Source organism: Vidua macroura, chromosome 5, assembly GCF_024509145.1.
Source record: "Vidua macroura isolate BioBank_ID:100142 chromosome 5, ASM2450914v1, whole genome shotgun sequence".
Lineage (NCBI taxonomy): Eukaryota > Metazoa > Chordata > Aves > Passeriformes > Viduidae > Vidua > Vidua macroura.
Window position 1 is genome coordinate 18254294 of NC_071575.1, and position 19425 is coordinate 18273718.

The 19425-nt window shown below is 45.6% G+C and overlaps 1 protein-coding gene across 1 annotated transcript; it reads left to right on the plus strand.

Annotated features, from left to right (window-relative positions):
• Positions 1 to 2690: 2690 nt before the first annotated feature.
• Positions 2691 to 18324, plus strand: NFAM1 (NFAT activating protein with ITAM motif 1). Its single transcript, XM_053978943.1, has 6 exons — positions 2691 to 2821; positions 4877 to 5215; positions 6249 to 6358; positions 8855 to 8956; positions 13464 to 13550; positions 16158 to 18324. Exons 1-6 carry the CDS (start codon positions 2767 to 2769, stop codon positions 16215 to 16217), a joined length of 753 nt encoding a protein of 250 aa, XP_053834918.1. The 5' UTR covers positions 2691 to 2766; the 3' UTR covers positions 16218 to 18324.
• Positions 18325 to 19425: the final 1101 nt, after the last annotated feature.

Sequence of the window (19425 nt, forward strand, 5' to 3'; positions counted from 1 at the left end):
CCTTGGCTAGCAGCAGCCTTTTTGTTTGAATTAATGCTTTCCCTGGAGTTGGCTGTGTGGGGGCATGTGTGGGCTCGTGTGTGTGCCTTGACTTGTGGGTGTACATTGGACACAGCTGTGAACAGGCACTTCTGGTAGGTGCAGTACTTGCCCAAACTTGTTGTTCATGCATGCCGGAACAATGTGCTTTTCCTCACTGTTGGGAATGCTGGCCACTATTGTGGGCTTTTTAAAGTGCTTGAGTGAAATTAATATCCACTTTTCAACTACAGGCAGAAACTGGCTTGAATCTACCCCAATCCTGTATTTAATTTCAGGAAGTGCCAGCATTCGCTGCATCAAAAGAAGGACCAAGCCATACAGGTCCTGGCCAGTCAGTGCTGTGGTGGGTTTACAACTGGCCAGGCTGTTCTCTCCTCATCATGCTGTAGGGACTGGCTCACATGCACCAATGTACTGTATAATGCATGAGTGAAGGTCATACAATGACCTATTCCTTTGGAGCTTTTTAATTTATTTCCTTTGGCACAGGTATTGTGGTTAGTTCCACCTAGGTTTTGGGGCGATCAGTTCAGTCCTGCTACTGGCTGGTAATAGCAGCTCCCCAGATTTTCCTCATCTTCCTCCCATTTATTTCTCCAGGGTTAAAACTCAGTTCAGAATCCCCAGACCAAATTGAATTAGAATTTAACATTCAAAGATTCAGGCTCCCTTTAGGCTCTAAGGAACAGAATGTCATCCTGTCTCGCAGTTAATAGCTGCTGGGTAGTCGTTTCAAAGCCATTTCTTTTCAGTAAGCTCTACCATAGCAAATCCCAGCAGTGAATGTATTTCTGGCCTGGCTGTGCCTTTAATCCCACAGCTGAGTCTTATGTGTGATCTCTTTTGAAATGCTAGAATTTTTTTTTTTTTTTTTTTTAATTCCAGACAGCGATATTTCTAGGACTTGGCATTTTGAGTGGCAACAGGATTGTTTATAGGAAGAGAACAGAAAGGACGGAAGGATGATGTTGACCTAGGAGCCCTACAAACCTACCACACTTAATCCACTTATCACCCTGAATTCCTGAAGCAGATAAATGCTGATAACAGTTAAAACACATTGCTGGCAGAAGCAGCATGTTCTGTCCTCTAGAAATACATCAATACTGGAAATTACAAAGCTGTGTGCTACCATGGGGATGAGCATGATATAAGAGCTGAGGAAGCCCTCACTATTCAGTGGAGTTCTTCCACAGGAAGGTAGTGAGCCTCTGCTTCCTTCTCTCTCCCTGCCCCAACTACCTTGAGATGCCGTTCAGGCTTCTGAATACCGTTGTGACCCCAGAGCCATAGCTGCCTGATCTGTGCCTCCATATCTGAAATACCAAGTGGGCCCCAAGTGTCTTGTTACTGCTTTTGATTGCCCTTGCTGCTCAGCATTAGGACCTGTGAGGAGTGATTTCCAGCTGAGACCAGCCCCGTTCAGCTCACATCAGCATGTCTTGGGGAGAGGAGTTGGTTTTGGCTAATCTAAGCTAAACCTTCCCTGGAGGAGTGCAGCTGCTGCACCAGCTTTGGAGAGCCACACACTTTCTCTACTCCCCGTCTGTCAGGGCTCTCAGCTGTCCCTGGGCATCATGCAGCTACATGCCTCCCCCTGTGTCAAGACCCCTTCCTCCTGGGGACCTGTCCCAGGCTGAACAGGAGGAAAAATGCTGTAAACCAAAGGTTGTTTGGAGTAAACCTTGTTCCTACAAAGTCTGGAGGCATAAAACAACAGATAGTGCTTTTGAATACATGAAGCTTACAGGCTTATCTACTGCCTTAGGTCTTTCCCCACATGACCATCCCCCACCAGTCTCTGCACCCCATGTGAATGGGCACCCTTGAAGTTGCAGTAAAGTGCTTTCTTGTGGACAGTGCAATTGTCTCACAAGAAGTGTGAAAGGAGGAAGCTGCCTAAAGAGAAGTGGAGACCTCTCAGCCACTGGAGTTTTTATGAGTCAGATGCTGCTCAGCTGTTGCATTGCAGATGTCTTAGCTAAAAACAAGCATTCATTGAAAATCAAAGACTCTTCGTGAGTATAGGCGGCAGGAGCCTCCCACAAAACGTGTTTTTTCTTCTTCAAAGGGCTCTCCTTAGATTTGCCTACAATAGATTACTTAAAGCTTGCCTGCATTGTGAAGCTGATTCAGAGCCAGCATGGTATGGATCTGAAACGGTCCAGCTGTTGGGACAAATTCGCTGTCTGGCTGTTCTCACTTGTGAATGTGAGTGCCTTCCTCTGAAGGGACCTACTGGAGAAGTTGGCCATAGAGGGCTGTTTTGTGGAGTCAGGGGTACAGTAGAGCCTTTGCTCTTTACTGACTACTCATATGTATACTGGTTTTCTGTGTTGAAGGCAAAACAGGTGATCCCAGGCTTTGTGGAAGGTGACAGTTTGTTGCAAATGCATGTGATACTTTACAGTCATCAGGAAGCAAACTCTGTGTGTTAAAGTGCTTGTGGTTTAGTCTTTGGACACCCGCTAGTGGATCTAACACCATCGTTGTAATACAGAGAAGTCAACCCTGGTGTGGGGAGGAGTCTGACCAAAAAGCAGAAGAGCTTGCATCTGCCAGGAACTGCTTGCCAAATGCAGTGTGTGTACATCTTGCCTGTCCCTTCACAAACAGGAGATCAACCAGCTGCCCTGGCATGACAATACCTGACAAACCCCCACCTGCTTTGCCTTTTGGATCTTTGTGTCTGGTTGCGTTCTTACAGCCTTTGACCCCCCCATCATGATCCCAAATCTAAAAGTCATCTTCCTGTTTCTTTGGTTGCTTCAGTGTGGAGGTAAACAAATATTTTCTTTTTAATACCTTTTGTTTACTCTCATGTTTTGCATATTAGAGCAGTTCCAGCTGCTATCTTTTGCTAATTTCCAGAGATCCCCTCTAGGAATTTGCATGCTGCTGCTATTTCTGTCTTTTAAGCATTTCAAAGCTAAGAGAGTCAATCCTCAAGAAAGGGGGAATATGGGAGAAGGGTTAGATAACCTAAATAAAATGTCTCAGCTTTTTCCTTGGTATGTTCTTTTCAACCTAGTGGCTTCTGGGATAATACAAGAAGATGGATCTCTCCTCTCTTTTGTTACAGTAGTGCTTAGCTATATCTTATATAGAAACAATATTCATGTGTGTTCTGCTATGTAGAGATGAGGAGAAGGATGATGAATTATTTTGAAAAATATGGCCCAGAATAAAACACTTGAGTTATCACTCCCACAGTGTCTGCAGGATTTTGTTACCACCTTTCCATAATATTGTAACTAGTGTACACAGGACTGAGTATGTCCCTGAGGACTGTACTGTATCTCAGTTGCTTTTACAGCCAAGAGCCTTTCTCTGGTGTTGTAACCTAAGCTCTTCTTTACTGTCAGGCTGTTGTCCCTGGCTATGTGATCTGTAGAGAGTTTCCCTTAACATATGGTACTTCCCAGCAGTCTTTTCTGGGCAGTAGGTGTGCCCTCTCTCCATTGTTGTCCCCCACCATGAATCTTCAGTGCTCAGCACTCAGCAGTGCTAAGCCTGAATTGCTTTTCCAATGCCAGCTCCCGCTGTGCTGAGGTGACACTGCTGTTGTGATGCAGCGTTGGTCCATGGTGACAGAAAAGCAAGCCTGGCTGTGCTCTGGGACAGCTTTAATACCTTGTTATGAGCCTGTTCTTAGATGCAGAACTCCAGGGAATCCCATCAAAAGCATAAATGGAAAAGCCTGCCCATCCCCTACTTTCTCTCTCTAGCCTTTTTTTCCTCTTCTCTTTTCATGTCTCTGAAAGAATCCTTCATTTTGTGAGAAGACTTGTAAGTTTCCAGTTCCCTTTCTCAAAGAGCCTCCTCTTAAATTGCTTTATATGTGGTGTTATATCAGTTGACAAATAAATAGATCCAGAGACTGCCTGATACCAAACCCAGATTTGGCTGGGAACCAAAGAAGTCCTGTACCCCAGTTTCCTTACTAGCCTGTGGCTCACTCTTAGGTTTTTTCCTTTTTATTAAACAAAACAGCGAGTGAACTGTGGTGTGGTTCCTCATCTTATTTGTCCTTTCTTTTAACTTCTGACATCATTGTCTACTGAGTTACACTGATAGATCACTTTAAACTGCCTTGTATGTATTAGGAGGAAGCATATGAAGGGCATGCTCTCAACTCTGCCTAAGATACTGTCATGTATGAATACTTAAGATCTGCAGATAGTTCCTGTAGCTAACATTGAGGCTTGTGCTTTGCTCCCATTTTAGAGCAGCAAAGGTTTGGAGTGATTAAGATGTGGCTTATTTCTCATGGCCTTGGTGCTGGCCCCTATATGGAATATGCAATCTCCTTCCTCACTTGCTTTTCAGAAGTATACAGTCGCACTGATAACGCCTGCTTGCATACAACACCTTCGCTGCCCCAGAGCCATCACATGGCCACACGTAGATTCCCAAGCATGGTTTATACATTGGGAGTTTCAGGAGATGTCTAGCTAGCATTTATCTTGGAAAATTGCTTTCTATTCACCTGCTGTAAATATGTTCATACACCACTGCAAAATCAGTTCACTTCCTGCTTAATTTCCTGTCTTTCTGCGTGCTGCTGTTGTATGGAGAAGCTCACAAGAGAAAAGGGGAAGCCTGTGAATGCAGCAGGCTATCGTGGATCAGACAGCAATTACCCAAGAGATGTGGCAGATCACACAGGGCACATGCTCTGAATCACTCAGCTTCTGACAAGGGCCAACACTGCATGGTACAGGCATGCTTCCTGGTGTATGGTTATTTTCACAGTGGTCCTGTCTTTGGGGCAGCCACCCTCTCCTTACTAAAAGTGAGGTTAGGTGACTGCTAACAATTATTACCCTTACAGGAGGAAATGTCGATGTACAGCAGAAACCTCCAATCCAGGTTGCCTTGCTCGAGGAAGGAATATCCATCCCCTGTAAAGTCATCTTCCCTTACATGCCGAAATACACCAGATTTTCAATCTCCTATTACTGGATTAATTCACTGGATCAGAAGACGTCTATCTATAGTAGGTTGGAAAACGTAGTCATTCCTTCTGGAGAAGAGAATAAGACTGCTGCCTTATCTTATGACTACAGAATCATGCCACTTGAAAACACCTCTTCTACTGGCACGTATTACTGCAAGGTCATATGGAATGATATCGAAAAAATGGGAAAGGGAGTGTTTGTCCTTATTAGAGGTAAGTGAACAACCAGAAAGGAAGGGCAGGAGGTTAAAAATCAGCTGTATCTGGCTATGGAAACCTGATCTTTGCTCTTCATTTTCTCTATCCACACATGCTGTGAAGTCAGGTAGGAATAATGCTTTATGTGTAATACTAATTGCCATCAGAGTTAAAATGCACTTGGCACAGGTGTTCTGCTGTTCCCAATGCATAGATGGGAACATATGAAGAGGCAGTAATTTATGTCTGCCCTGCCGCATGGGAGTCAGGATCTATTCAGGGAGCCTGGGCACTGGGTCAGACAGTGCTTTTAGGTGTCAGTGTTCAGGAGACAGTGTGGTTTGTCCTTCAGCAGTGTGACAGAGGCAGCTGATAAGGTCACTCATTAGGAGGGTGCTTGCTGTTACCACACGTATAGGTTCAGCATGCTCAGTTTTAGGGACTCACGAACAGGTTATGGTCTCACTGACATGCCTCCCTTTTTTCCATTTGGTACAGGGAGTTGGTTGGTCTGTTAATGAGCACACTGGAAGGCAGTGGAAAGCTTGATGCAACATAAGAGGAATGTTAAAGAAAAGTGATAAGGATGTGCATGCTGCTGACTGGCTGGATGTGCATTAATGACTGTTGGATATGAAGAACTTGTTAATGTAAAGCAAAGAGCTGTGATGAAGTAGCTTTGTGATACTGGTCAGAGGATGCCTACAGTACCCATCCTCCCAGTTCGTGTGGCCTGTGTGCGTTCCACCATCTCTCTTTTTGCTCCTATCACAAAAGACCTTTGCCAGCCTCTATCTACCAAATTTCTTGTCTCATATCACCTCTGTCTGTGAAACAGTGCTGCTTTTACCTTGCATCTTCTGTGTGATTCTGCAGCTGCACCCTGCTCTCTGTTCAGTCCGAGTATGTTTTGAAGGGTGTGTGCATTTCTGCCACCATATTCTGTACTCCTGTATTTTAGTTTTCTCAAGGCTCTTTCCAGGATTAAAAATACAGCAGGGTTGTAGCTTCCACTCACACTGTGAACTTTTTGCCTTCTTTCTTACAGATACAGGATACATAAATACCTCTTATGGGTGGGAAATCCTTGTTACCCTTACTGTGCTTCTTGCTGTATTGAGCATCACTGCAACAGCTCTGCTTCTGTGGAAAAGAAAGGCAAGTAATTACCAAACAAAAAGCAATACCTGATGCATTCTAGGAATTAATTCCATTTACTTCTAACTTGGCTGAATTGGAAGTCCCCATGATGAAGTTTTCCATGCTAGGTGTCTGATCCAGTTTATTTTCTTAAGTTCAGTTTTTCTGAGAAGAAAAGATGATAGGAAAGACAAAACCAGTAAGTGATTTGCCCATTAAAGAAATTCTGGCAATCATTTTGACTACAGCATGCTCTGCTTTAGAGCAAGGATTTGACACAGGGCAAGAAGGCACACTAGCAGTATGCTGGCCGTGAGAATATTCAAGGAGATGTGGCCTTGTGATGGGATGTTGGAAAATTGCAGTTTGTGCATATTCAGTCATGGCTTTTGTCAATTTACCAGTTCAGTTGTCTAAAACCCCTGTGAAGGGGCCAGTTAGACAAGTAATGTCCTGTGCACCCGAGCAAATCTGTTACAACCCTTATGGCAGGACTTTCCCTATTTCTAATCCTCTTTCAAGATGGAGGATACTCTTTCAAGGAGACTGCAGATGCATTCCTGAGCTCAGGCACTGTAGCAAAAAAACCTCTGCACTGTGATGGGGATGGGGACCAAAGCCTTGGGCATCTGTTTGGTAGAGAAAACATTAAGAGACAGAGTGAGACGGGAAGGTCAGGACAAGGATCCCAAAGAAGTCTGTGTGAAAATTACAAATAACTAGGAAAAAAAGATAAAGGGACAAGGATTGGACTATACAATCTCCAGGGACACCTTCCATTATCAGTGGTTCTGTGAGGCTGGAAGAATGAGCCTCAGGGGGGAAGCTGGGACTAGAATCTGGTGTGAGGAAGCACTAGAAGGGTCTTAAGACTGGATTGCCAGAGGCCCCTGGATGAGCAGACTAGTGTCCCAGGTTGGGACTTCCTGGGTAAGAAAGGGGAATCTGGGGAGCTGAGAGCAAAGGGGATACCAGGAGTGGGGAAGAAAGGATTTGAAGAGTGGGAGAAGAAAAGCCAAAAGCAGAACTAGAAGATCTGGATGAGATGGACCCTGTGGAAAAACCATCTGGAGTCATGATATTGGAATCCCTGTCGTTTGGGGAAAACAACTGTTTCTAGTACTGCTACCCTCAGATGTTCCAATAGCATCATCTGCATTCTTCCAGAGATCTCAAGGCTGGCTTAAAAACACCCTTACGTCTTCTAGAATGGAATTTGGGATTGTTGGTTTCTAGGTAGAGCATGCCCCATAACTCCTTGAAGCTGCTCTCTGCCACCACAACAGCAGACTCTGCATGCTCTTTTATGTGGAGGCTGTGCTGCGTGTACAGTCCTTCGACTCCAAGGAGCATCAGGTTTCAGCACACACAGTCAGAGATCATGAGGCTGAAAACAGAACGGCAGCAGTTGGCAGCCCAGCTAATCTCGTGAGGCTTACCTTGCAGGCAGTCTGATGTGGGGGAAGGAGTGTAAGAGGCAAAGGGAGTCAGCTGAAGACAGGCCCCCATCTCTGTTTGCCTAGAGAGAGTATCTCTGTGGGGATGAGGAGGGGAGGCACTGTCACGACTCACCAATTGGCACCTCTGGGTTTTGAGGTGGGCCAGTGAATCTCAGACTTATGGCCTCTCCTTGGGGTCTGAAGAGATTGTGCAGTCATTACATTTGCCCTCCTGCAGAACACAGCCCATATTTCTCACCACAGCTTGCTCAGACCTGCTGGTTTAAAAATGTTTATCTTTAAGAGAAGCTATTTAGCATCCTCCTTAGTTACTAATGGACTGGAAAGCAGTTTGTCGTTTTCATGTGATGTGAATATAATCATCCCACTTCTTTCTGAATTAGAACAGAGATACTTAGCAAAGCCTTCTGCCTTTTCTGCCTCTTCTCTTGCTTGCTGAGCAGGGCTAACCCTTATCTGTGTGTGAATGGAATGTGTTCAAGGAGAACTCATTTGATGCAAGAAACATTCAGATGAAGGGACCTTCTTCCTTCAACTCCATGCTGGACTTGTGCATCCATGTATCACTGACTAAATGTCACCATTAATGATTGTTTGGTGCTGTTCTGTAGACTCTCTGTATTAGGAAAAGCTTCCTTGCCAAATCCTGATAAAAGTAATTGCATTTTGCCTCTCTGAAATTCCTCTCTGCACTATGACCAGTGCAGAGAGGCAGAAAAGGCCCCGCTTTACTCCCTGTCCTGTAGCATTGTTTCGTGCTGCTCAATATTTACACCTTTCAGCCAGTAAGGTTTCAGTGCTGAAAGTGCTTTATATGTACACACAGACCCCAGTTCTCCTTTCCAGTGTAAGTCACTGGATTCTACACTTAACCATGTAGTGAGGAAAGTAACCAGCATGTGTTGTACAGACACTACCAACACTCTTTTCTTGTGGAAGGATTCAGGAGGTGTGCAAACAGCTGGCTTTGATATGACATTGGTATTCATTTTAGCTTTGGGGAGGGACATGTGGTTTTCTCCAAATGTGTCATTTGGTGTCTTATCCTGAGCAGGTGTTGTGCCCTAGAAGGAACCAGCCAAATATTCTGAGACAGAAGGTGGAAACACAGCTCCCTTCAGCCAGCCCACCACCACTACCACCTCCTGTCTATGACGTGAGTACCAGAATCACCCTTCATCTCTTCTGTCCACCTCACGGTACAACCCTTCCTTTCCCTGCCATGGTACAGACCATGTGTCATGATTTGAATCATAAGCAATACCTTCATACCAGCCTGGTCTTGGTGACCTTGCCCTGCTTAGCTTCTCTCAGGACTGGGTGTGTCTCCATCCCAGTCCCAGTCACGGCCTCCCCAGTGCCCAAGCCTTGCCCCATGCCCTGCTGTGCAGCACCTTTCCCTCTGCCAGCAGCACAGAGCAGCGAGTGTGGGGCCTGGGAGGGTTCCTGGTGGAAGAGGTAGAAGGGTCTCCAAAAGTCAGGAAGGAAGAAGGATTCCCAGCCTCACTTTGTACTGCAGAGTGTCATGAGGGCGTGCCCTTCCCAGCTGGAGAATGATGCCTCAGGAAAGGGGCGGAGACATGATGCCCTGGCCAACCCCCAGCTGTTTTGGGCCTCTGCTGTGGCACCTTCGCTGGTGTCAGTGTCACAGACTACTGCAGTCCTGAGCAGACACACTAGCTAGCATGGGGAAATGGGCAAGGAGAAAGTAAAGGGAGTTTCTTTTTTTAAGCATTTCTCTTTTCATTGTATAGGATCTCCTTTTCCATTTCCCAAACTGCTCCCACTCCTCGAGTCCAGTAGCCACAGTGTCATAGGTAGTAGGATTGAAGTGACTGCCCTGAGATGTCAGGCCTAGACCTCAGCTACCTCAAGAAACCATGACTCCTAATCCCATTTACAACCTGTCCAGCTCCATGTTATATGGATTCCTTTCTCTCCTTTTACTCCCATGGGATGGCTGCTCCACTAAGAAGGGAAGGGTTTGGTTTTTTTTTTTTTCCTCTTGTGACTTGTGAGACCAACGAGGAGGAATAAAATGAAAGTGAGTAGAAAAGGATGTTGCCTGAATACTAGGAAACCTTTCTGTCTGTGAGGTCTGTAAGTGCTGGAAAAGTCTCTCCAAGGACAACCTGTGAGCTCTGCTGCATTAAAACTAAATCATTTAAACTAAACAAAGCGAAGCTCTGGAGAATGTACTACAGAGAGGAGCAAAGCTCTGCCAGGGATGCAGGAGACCTGATCAGGGGCAGATACCTACAAGAGGATGGGCCTGCCACTTCTCATTCTTACTCTGGGTGGGGGGCACCGTTTTGTTTTGCACCACTTTAATTTTTGGAGTAGCAGTTTAAAAGAGAGCACTATGTATTGTACGTGATATGTTTATTCTAGGCAAAAGGCAATGCTTTGGTAAAGGAGGTTGCAGGTTATAAACCTTTTCATTTGTATCAAGTAATTTCTTTTTAATTCAGGCTTATAAAAATCCAAATGGGTAGATTCCTGCTGAAGTGGATGGTTTCTGCAAGGAGACAAAAAAAAAATCAAATCCATTTCTCGCTCAGTCGGCCTCGTCATGCATCCTTAGCTCCATCTTAATTACATGTTTCATCATGTTATTCTGTTCAGGCTCCACTAAGGCTAATATAGCAAGCCAGCAGAGCCAGCCTTAGGCACAGGCAATCCCAGAAGCTGGCTGAGCCCCTGTGCTTGCAGGAGCCCTATGGACCTGGCCCAAGAAGCCTTCCTGTGAAGCCTGTTAACCACACACCAGCTGTTCAGGGCTCCTGGCCAGCCTGCTGTGCAGGGCAGGTGGCTTGGCCCTCTTTGGCAGGGCTGCAAACAGCCTGGGACCATCTCCTGCGTGCTGGGGTGTACGAGTCTGCCCACGGGAGTTTCCTATTGTGGAGCAACTGCTGCAGTGGGGAAGCTCGAAGCAGCAACTCCCGCTCCAGACAAGGCCCTGAGAGCGGGGCTGTGATGTGGAGAGCAGCGAGCATGGCCCTGCAAGGCATAATGGGCACGGGAGGGTGAGAGCCCTGGGATGGAAACCTGCATTGGATGGGCCCTCAGGACAGATGAAGGGAATAGAAAGTTGACAAACCTTATTTCCTTTAAGTAAGAACTCTGGTGCCCTACAGCTAAATTTTGTTGGGGCTCTGCATGGTGTAAACTCAGCCCTGCAAACTGTGTTTGAAACGAGGTGAGTTGTGAAAATCTATTGGTGGGTGTTGAACTCAGTGCTTAATTCATGGGGAGGGAAAAAAATCTGTGATCAGCATCGGGGTAATCTAAGGCTAGGAAAAAAAGGAAGGACAAGTGAGAAGTAACTCCTAGTGATGAGATTAAGAAGGAGGTCAGAGATCAGGGGCTGGACAGGAGGCCAGCACATGCTAGCTATGCTGTCTGGGTGGAGGAAGATGAGGCCAGGGAAGCACAGTGTCCTTGCAGGTCTGAAGCTGGGAGCAGAAGCAAGAGGAGGCAGCACTGGACATCAAAGTAACAGATGCTGTTGGAACTGGCTGGCACAGCTCATTACATGCTCTGTGTTATCCTACATGGTAGCAAGGCTCATCTCTGGTATGGGAAGGGTCCTAACACACCTTCTGCAAAGCTGTCCTGCTGAACATTCCTAGGAGAAAATACCTTCCCCAGTGGTTCTTCCACATGCCACTATGTATTTTGTGGTCCCTGGGGGTGTATGCAGTGAAAAGCATACAAGGTAGCAAAAAGGCTGGTAATAAGGGGGCAGCTGGGAACCCACTTTGTTCTCTCTATACTGCCTTCCTTGACGTCTCTGTCCTCCTACAGTTGTAGAGTAGCTCTACCTCACTGCACTGCCCAGAACCAAACCTGTATATCCTCTGACTTCCAGCTTAGCTGCTCAGTTAATGAGCAGCTTGGAAATAACAATCTGAGGGACTTGCCTCATCTGCTTTACACTTCAAACAAGCTTTTTTGAGCAGCAAACAGAGCTCCTGCAGTGCAGGTGCAGTCAGGTTCCAGAGCACAGGAGCTTTTCCAGGTGTGAGGGAGACAGGAGGCTGCTCAGGGATAGGAAGGCATCTGTCAGCAGGGAGGAGAGTGGCCTGTGTGCCTTCACTGTGACAGTAGCAGGTGATCAGTGACCAAGTAAAAGTAATTAACTTGCAAATGGTGGTTGGAGACACCAGCTCTCCAACTGACCAGAAAAGGACCAGCATTGTTAACAGCCTGCGTGGGAAGAAGGCATGTGGAGGGAAGGGAATCTTTTCTGTCAGTTAAACACCTTGCTTGCAAGTAGCTTCAGACTGGAGTAGAGAAAGAGGCTGCCTGTCCTGCCAAGGGGATATGGAGCCAGGCTTCTGGAAGCTCAGCACATAAGACTGTGTCCTCACTGTGAGTATCACAAAGAGAATTGAAAATAAGTGTGGGGAAATAGAATTTTCTGTGTGCACATGTGTGTGTGCAAATGGTGGGGATGTCTGAGTAGGCAAAGCAGGTTTTTGGGAGCAGGAAGCAGACAGGTGAAATAATTTGACTGTTTCCAGAGTAGCAGTGGGAATGTGAGAGCCATGTAGTGCCCCATTCACTGTGGCCAACTCATGTCTTAGTGCCTGTTTATTCTGAGACTCACTCCCCAGTGCTGCTTCTGTATCTTCTGGCCCTGTTCAAAGCACTGTCCTGCTGGCCATGATCCTTAAAAGTGCTGAGTGTTTGCAACTCTGCATGAAATTATGAGGGTTCAAGTGATTGGCAGCCCTCAATGAAGCCTCCATGTTTTACTCATCCTTCTCACTGCATTACAGGGTGTCTCGCTCTCTCCACTAATACCATCTGCCCCTCTTGCAGCCAGAGCTCCTCCCATCTTCCTGTTGCCAGAGAAACAGCCACCTTGGCAACCTGCTGTCATCCTTGAAACACACATGGAAAAGTCCTCATGATTGTTATGTTTGATCCTTCAGGCAGATCTGGAATATCACTCAAAGTGACATGCATCTCCTGTGACACGATTACCTGGGGGACAACGAGTGCATATGCGTGCAGGGCGTGTGTGTGTTTCTCTGTGTAGCTGAGTGGGACCATGGTAATGTTTGCGGGCCTGGGAGTATATGGATTTTTTTTATTATTCTTTGCTCACTCAAAGAAGAAAAGAGAGTTCTGGCTTGGGAGAAAAAAACCCCACAGACAATAAACAGAAAGTGTGTTCATTTCTGACAGCTTCTGTGCTTCAGGACCCCCAGCCTCTCCTGTTTTCTCACCTTTGTCCCCAGAATAATCATGAACAAGAACTTGTGGTTGTCAGGCACCTAAACAGTCTTAGGTGGTACAGAGCACCGCCTCTTGCCTGTGGTCACCCTGGTGCACACAACTTCGCATTCTGGGACAATTTTGGAGCAGAGGGAGGCAGGGACATTGGCATTCTTCTCCACTGCCTTACACAGGGCAGGCAACATCAAAGCCTGTCTCTGTTAGCCTGAAAAAAAATAAGATGATGCAGCTGCACTGTAGGGATTTCAGGGGAAAAAGATTTTCTGTTAGCCCAAGTTAAGGTCAGGAACTTCAAAATTTTGGAGATGGCAGAGGTCCCTAAAAAATGTCAGCCATGATATGGGGAGCGATCCAGTGGGTAATTAGTTATCTTAAACCTTAATATTTTATTTGACGCCTTCTCTCTCTCTGTGCAGAGCCTGGATGTGCAGCAAGTTGATGTCTATTCTAGCCTCGAGAACAACACACACAACCCATCACACAGAAAGAATCCTCCAGGGAAGGTAAGGGCCGGGGCCATGTTCTTGGAAAGTTCCCATATGCCCTGGGCACCTGGGGGAAGAAACCCCACACAGTCTCATGACCTAGCAGGCAGTAAATGTGTCTGCAGTCCCACCAAAAGGGGAAAATGAGATGTGGCATGCACTCACCAGCTGGGCTGCATATGTAGCCTCTCTTCTCTCTTCCAGCAGAACCCTGGCTCCTGCAGCTCTACCAGTTCTGGCACTCACGGTTTTGTGCAGATGCTTTGCTGTATGACGTATGCTGAAAGGCACCGAGGGGTTTGGCATGACTGCTCCCTCTGAACAAGATGGGCATTCATAAAAAGTTGGGCAGGTGCTGGTCCTGTTATTGCCCTTTCCAGATTATTTAGGCAGCTGAGACATCCTCTGGGCTGAAGGAATCTGTGCACCAGCAGCAGACCCTGAACACAACTTTCCTCTCACCAGCATTAAGCACCTGAGAGCCATTTCATGGCAGCAGAAGTAAAGATGGTTTGAGCAGAGGCTGGGCTTGTACAATCTCTGCTGTCAGCTCTGGTGCTCAAGAAAAAGCAGTATGGGTATGTTTTCGATTTGGATCTTCTTGTTGAGCTGAGAATTATGAGTGAGAGACAAGGAACTAAATTCACTCATAGTGAAAATAGAGGCAACTAGGAATATGCAGGTGTAAATCAGTTGTAGGGGCCACATGAAGCAGATAAGAGGCCCACAGAGCCTTCTACCCTGCCTTTGGCAGGCATCAGCTGTTTCATATGGACAAAACTTGCATCAGGCACCCCAGGGGACATTTCCTTCCTGTCCTCAGAACCTAATTTTTCTTTTCTTCTCCAGACCTCCTATCTGCTTAAAAAAATATATCCTCTTCCAATGCTAGAAGATGTTCCTGGAAAACATCTGCTGCTCTCTCCCATTAATGTTCTACTGGGGAGAGTTTCCTTGATTGCACCAGCCCTCTCTTTCATGAAGGACATGTGTCTGAGACATTTTCACAACTCCCACCTTTTAGGAAAAGGTGGTCTAAAATCAAGCAGCCCCCTTTGTGTCAGAGCTACTTGTTGTGTGCTCTGGTCCCATGTCCACTGACCTCCTGCAGTTACTGCTGTGACACCGCCATGGTGGTGGTAGCAATAGCAGTGGCAGGTTCCTGTTTATTGAGGGGAAGGATGGGTTGTTCTATATGGGCTTGTCTTATATGATGCACTGGAAAAGACAGCATCGCTGCATATGTGTTTTGCTGCATTTTGAATTATTTGGATAGGGGCCCTCTTTCTGATCCTGTTTATTCTTCTGTATACCTTTACCAGCTGCTCCCTCTGAAATTATTCAGTCTGGATGGTAAGATGAAGTATGTGTGGGGTTTTTCCCCACCAGGGAGCTGTCTAGGCTGTGCTGAGTTGCTTGTGTGTGGCCCACACCATTCAACTGCTGCTTGGAGGGACAGAGGGTCTGTAAAACAGAGCAGCAACAAAGCAACAGCAGAGGAATATCTGTGTGTGAGTGGTTCTGGCACTGGCAGCCCCGGCCAGGGTGGGGTAGAGGTCAAAGCAGAGATGGGAGAAAGAGAGGGGAAGAAAGCAGAGAGGGGATAGGATGAACTCTCACAGTGAGAGCAGACAACTCCAAGTGTCCTCAGTTCTTTTGCTGGTCTGGAGGAAGGGAAGTGTGAGTGGCAGGATCCCATGAGCTCAGCACCGGAGAGTTTGCACTATCCACTATGGTTGCAAGCACTTTGATCAGCTTCCCCCAGTCATCCTGGGCTGTGACCACTTGAGACACTTGTCCTCCAGCTGTCTTTGCCAGAATATAGGAGGGTGTTTTCCCTAAGAGTGAGACTTATGGGTTAGTGGGTTTGGCCTGTGAGTGGGAGCTGAGATTGCTGAACAGTGGCTCACTGTGCTTCAGAGGGTCCAGCCCAACCCTTGCTGTGGGAGGCTGCACAATTGAGGGGGAGCTGTAAAGGGAAGCAGGGCAGAAAGCCTCAGGAAAAGAGCATTTACATGCTGTCACTCTGGACCGTTGGCCAGTTTGGATAGCAAGGGGTTAATCCTGCATGCTTTGGAGGTGCCTCCACTCAGCACTTTTGTAGTGTTTCCCTTTGGTGGTGGCAACAGAGAAAATGCTAGTGTAGGTAGGGCTTAGTTCAGCCGGTGGCATTTTAGCTGCTTGCTGTGTAACCTTGCTTACAGCAGGCCTGTGCCACACAGCACTTAAAATATCAGTCTGTCAGCGCCTTGTCTACACAAGGAACGGTCGTGAGGAATAGACTCGACTGTTGAAGAAACAGGATTGAGGAGGTCAGGGAATTCCTCCTTCACAGAATCCCAAGTGATTTATTTTCTTACTGAGTCCAATTTTCCCTCCCCTCCCTGTCTGACAGTTTTTTTGGGGAAGAGTGACTAGTAAAGGAGGCATCTTTATCCCTTGGGCGGGATTAGTCACGTTAGTCTCTGGTGGAGCAGCATTTCTCACGGTAGTGGCTTCTGTTTCAGCAGATCACTTATAGCCATTTCTAACAGAACAAACGTCAGTGTCTGCTTATTAAGAATTAATTAATCATCTTTTGAATAATTTTCCTTCATTTTTTTTCTCCTTTTCATCATTCTGCAGACACCTAAGAAGCAAGAAACTCTAGAAGAATCCTCTGATACATTGTATGAGAATATCTAACAGGGAAGATACCTGACCCTATGTGGACCAGACATCTTTCTGTATGGCAGTGCTACTCTCTTACATCCCTGCTGAGATGCAGATACCTGGAGAGATCCACCCTGACTTCAGAGCACAACCACGAGGGAATTGTGAGCCCTCTGCCCCTTCTAAACTGCCCTTCATTAACAACAGAATGTATCTGTTAAAATCCCTCGGGGCTCAGTCTGCATTCATGCAGCAAAGCTATTTTGCAGCAAAGCTGTTTGATGCAAAAGAAAAGCTGCTTTTGTCAAGCACTTATCTTGGGAATGGGCAATCTGTGAAGGTTTCTCTCACCTGCCCCGGCTGAAATACTTAACTGTTGATCCTCTGCAAGTGGTAGAACAATCCAGAGACTTCCCTGCTTGCTGGCTTGATGTTCTGATCCTGACCTGCAGCCGCCCATCTGATCCTGTGCTTGTGGCTTTGCCGAAATGGCCAACAGGACTTCATGCATAATTTAATCAGATCCAAGCATCCACCTGCCCATTTCCCATTCTCAGGAACCCCACAGCAAACAGGCTTTCTCATAATCTGCTAATCCCATCAAGTAGTCACAGATGCCTGCTGCGACCTTACTGGGGCGACTCAAATCAGTGCCTCTAAGAAAATGCTTCCCCTTCAGCAATATCAGCGGAACACCGTGAGGACTGGATGCACTGACCGAGATAAAGGTGGAGAAAAGGAACACAGAGAAAATATCCCTTCCTGACAACATGTCTCAGTGACAGTGCCCATTCCAGAACAAGAAAGAGGAACAAGGAGGTGGGAACGTGAGGAAAGTCCCTTGCTGGGGCTGCATAAGCCAGGCGGGTCTGGGGCCAGGCTCCAGCCTGCAGAAGTCCAATGGGAGCTCACCAGTTTCCTTTTCTTCTTGGCAGTGGGCATTGTTATCACTTGGGATTTTGAGCCTCTGTGGGAGCAGGCATGGTACCTCTGCCCCACCAAAACCAGTCGGTTTGCCTTTGTTTCAGCTGGCTGTTGTAGAGATTGTAAAGCTCTTTACCCCCCCACCATACATTATTGGCCAGGGAGATCAGTTCTGAAACTTAGAACGACTGGAGGAAGGAGGAGAAAGGCCTTAGAAGTGAATTTGCTGTCCAAGTTCTTTCTCCCCTATCAGCTGGAACTTGCCTACCATTTGTGCTGATGCATATTCTGGTTCTGATAGGGAAGGAGTTACATTAAATAGCTGTATAACATGATCAAACCAGCAGATCAAAAAGCTGAGGCTGTTTTATCTCATATTAAAAAACAACAACGAAATAACAACCAAACAAAACCAACCCCAAATAAGAATATGCAGCATAACTTGAGAGGAATTGTAGAAACCTCTTTAAAGAAGATCAAATTAAAATTGAGCTCCAGGGTCATAGGACCCTCTCTAGCTGAAGATAATGTTGCTATGTATCAGAGATAGAGGCTGTGGAAAATGTCTCTGGGGCCTCCAACCTTCCTATACTATGTTTAAAGAGATAATCCGCTTATTGCTTTGCTCTTTTTATTAGAAAAGATTTCAAACATGCAATTTGGACTTTCTTTAACCACAGAAAAATGCTTTTTCTCTTCCCAGTGCTGAGGAATTCATTTCAGAAAAGGCAATGAATGGACAGCATGTCTTATTAAATCCATTTATAATTTGTTAAGTGATCACAACAATTATAAATATTTTTGAAGTAAAAAGTTTTACATTTTACTAATATGACCAGGAAATATTTGTGTTCACAGAAGAATTTACAGAGGATTGTACAGGTATAATAATTTCTTTCCTTAACAAATTTGAAGAAATGATGAGATGAATTATAAATATGTTGCAGTATGGCAATAAAATATTTAGCAGATGCTGGTGAATTAGATGAAAAGTAAAAACTTTCAAAATAATGTTGCTTAGGCTTTGTGTTTTGTTTTTTAAATTTTATAAATGTTAAAAATACTGGATGCTACTGGAAATTTTCTGGCAAGAATCTCTCTTTGCAGTGAGCTGATTTGTCTTGTGTTTCTGTTACCTTTTTAAGTAGCATATTTCTTACATTTATGCCTGAACAATTCTATGTATTAAAAAGCTGAAGCTGTTTAAAATAAAACATGAGAGAAAGAACAGTATTTGGAATGGAAAGTGCTATTCTAGAACAGTCAGTGCTAAAGTACTGGAAGAATCACACCACGTTCTGATCAATTAAGTGAAAAGTGAAAATTTCTTAGAAACACTGGCAAATGTGAGGATTTGGGCTGTGTGCCAAACTTTGTCTAAATCGGGGTGGGGGTCGCTGTGTTGATTTCAATGGCTTTTAGGTTGGTCCTGTGAGGAAGGCTAAAAGGCTGCTGCATGAGAAAAAGGAAGTTTAAAGCTATGAAGTCACAACCTAAAATCACTTTCTTATGCACTATGGGCAGCCGCAGCAGCAACAGCTTGTGTGAGAGAGAAAAGCATAAAGCAGAAGGCTGTGAGAGCAGGGATGTTTTCAAGTGGTATGGGGAAATGCCTGAAGGCACAGGTAGGAGAGACTATGAAATATAATTTATATAATATTGGTATAGCTACTTTGTAGCTGAGATTTGTTCAGGGAAAAGGCAGTCACTTGATCTTTTTGTTGTCATTTGGTCTTTTTGTCTTACCTGGCTCTGTGGCCCATGAGAATAGGTGCAAAAAATGAGTGCTACTAGCAAGAGGAAATGTGTTCATTTCTAAGTGTTAGGCAATTGGGAAAAAAAAAAAAAAAAAGGAAATTATGGATCACTTTCCCCAGCTCCACAAATGTGAGAAGCAGTGACTGGCTTATTGTGTTCACCCTATACATTTTGCTTTAAACTGAAGGCTGAGAATGGATTCCTGTTTAAAACTTTGTCTCTAAGGTCCTCAGCTTCGCTTGCTTCCCCCAGCATGGTGCTGTTACGCACAGAGCAGACTCCCGGGTAGTGGTATAACATTTGATTCCCAGGTATTGAATTATCCTTTTCTATTGACAGGATTTCAGGGAAGTGGAGACCTGTTATCAAAGTAAGCAGTGGTGTGAGGTGGAAATGCACTGCCTGCCTTCTTCTAAAGGAGGTGCTGTGTTAGGACTAGGATCCTTTGCCCTCTTCACCAGATATGAGCCTTTGGTCCTGGGAGTGCATTGCTACAAAGGGTGTTGGTGACACTGAGGTCATCTATTCCCTTTAAATGGACTCTTTTGTAATGCTTTAC

Bases quoted from the DNA above. Each gene is read 5' to 3' on its own strand.
- NFAM1 (XM_053978943.1), top strand. From the start codon at position 2,767: ATGATCCCAAATCTAAAAGTCATCTTCCTGTTTCTTTGGTTGCTTCAG. The intron at 2,822-4,876 runs GTAAACAAATAT...TTACCCTTACAG, and splicing joins TTGGTTGCTTCAGTGTGGAG to GAGGAAATGTCGATGTACAG. The intron at 13,551-16,157 runs GTAAGGGCCGGG...ATCATTCTGCAG, and splicing joins GAAAGAATCCTCCAGGGAAG to ACACCTAAGAAGCAAGAAAC.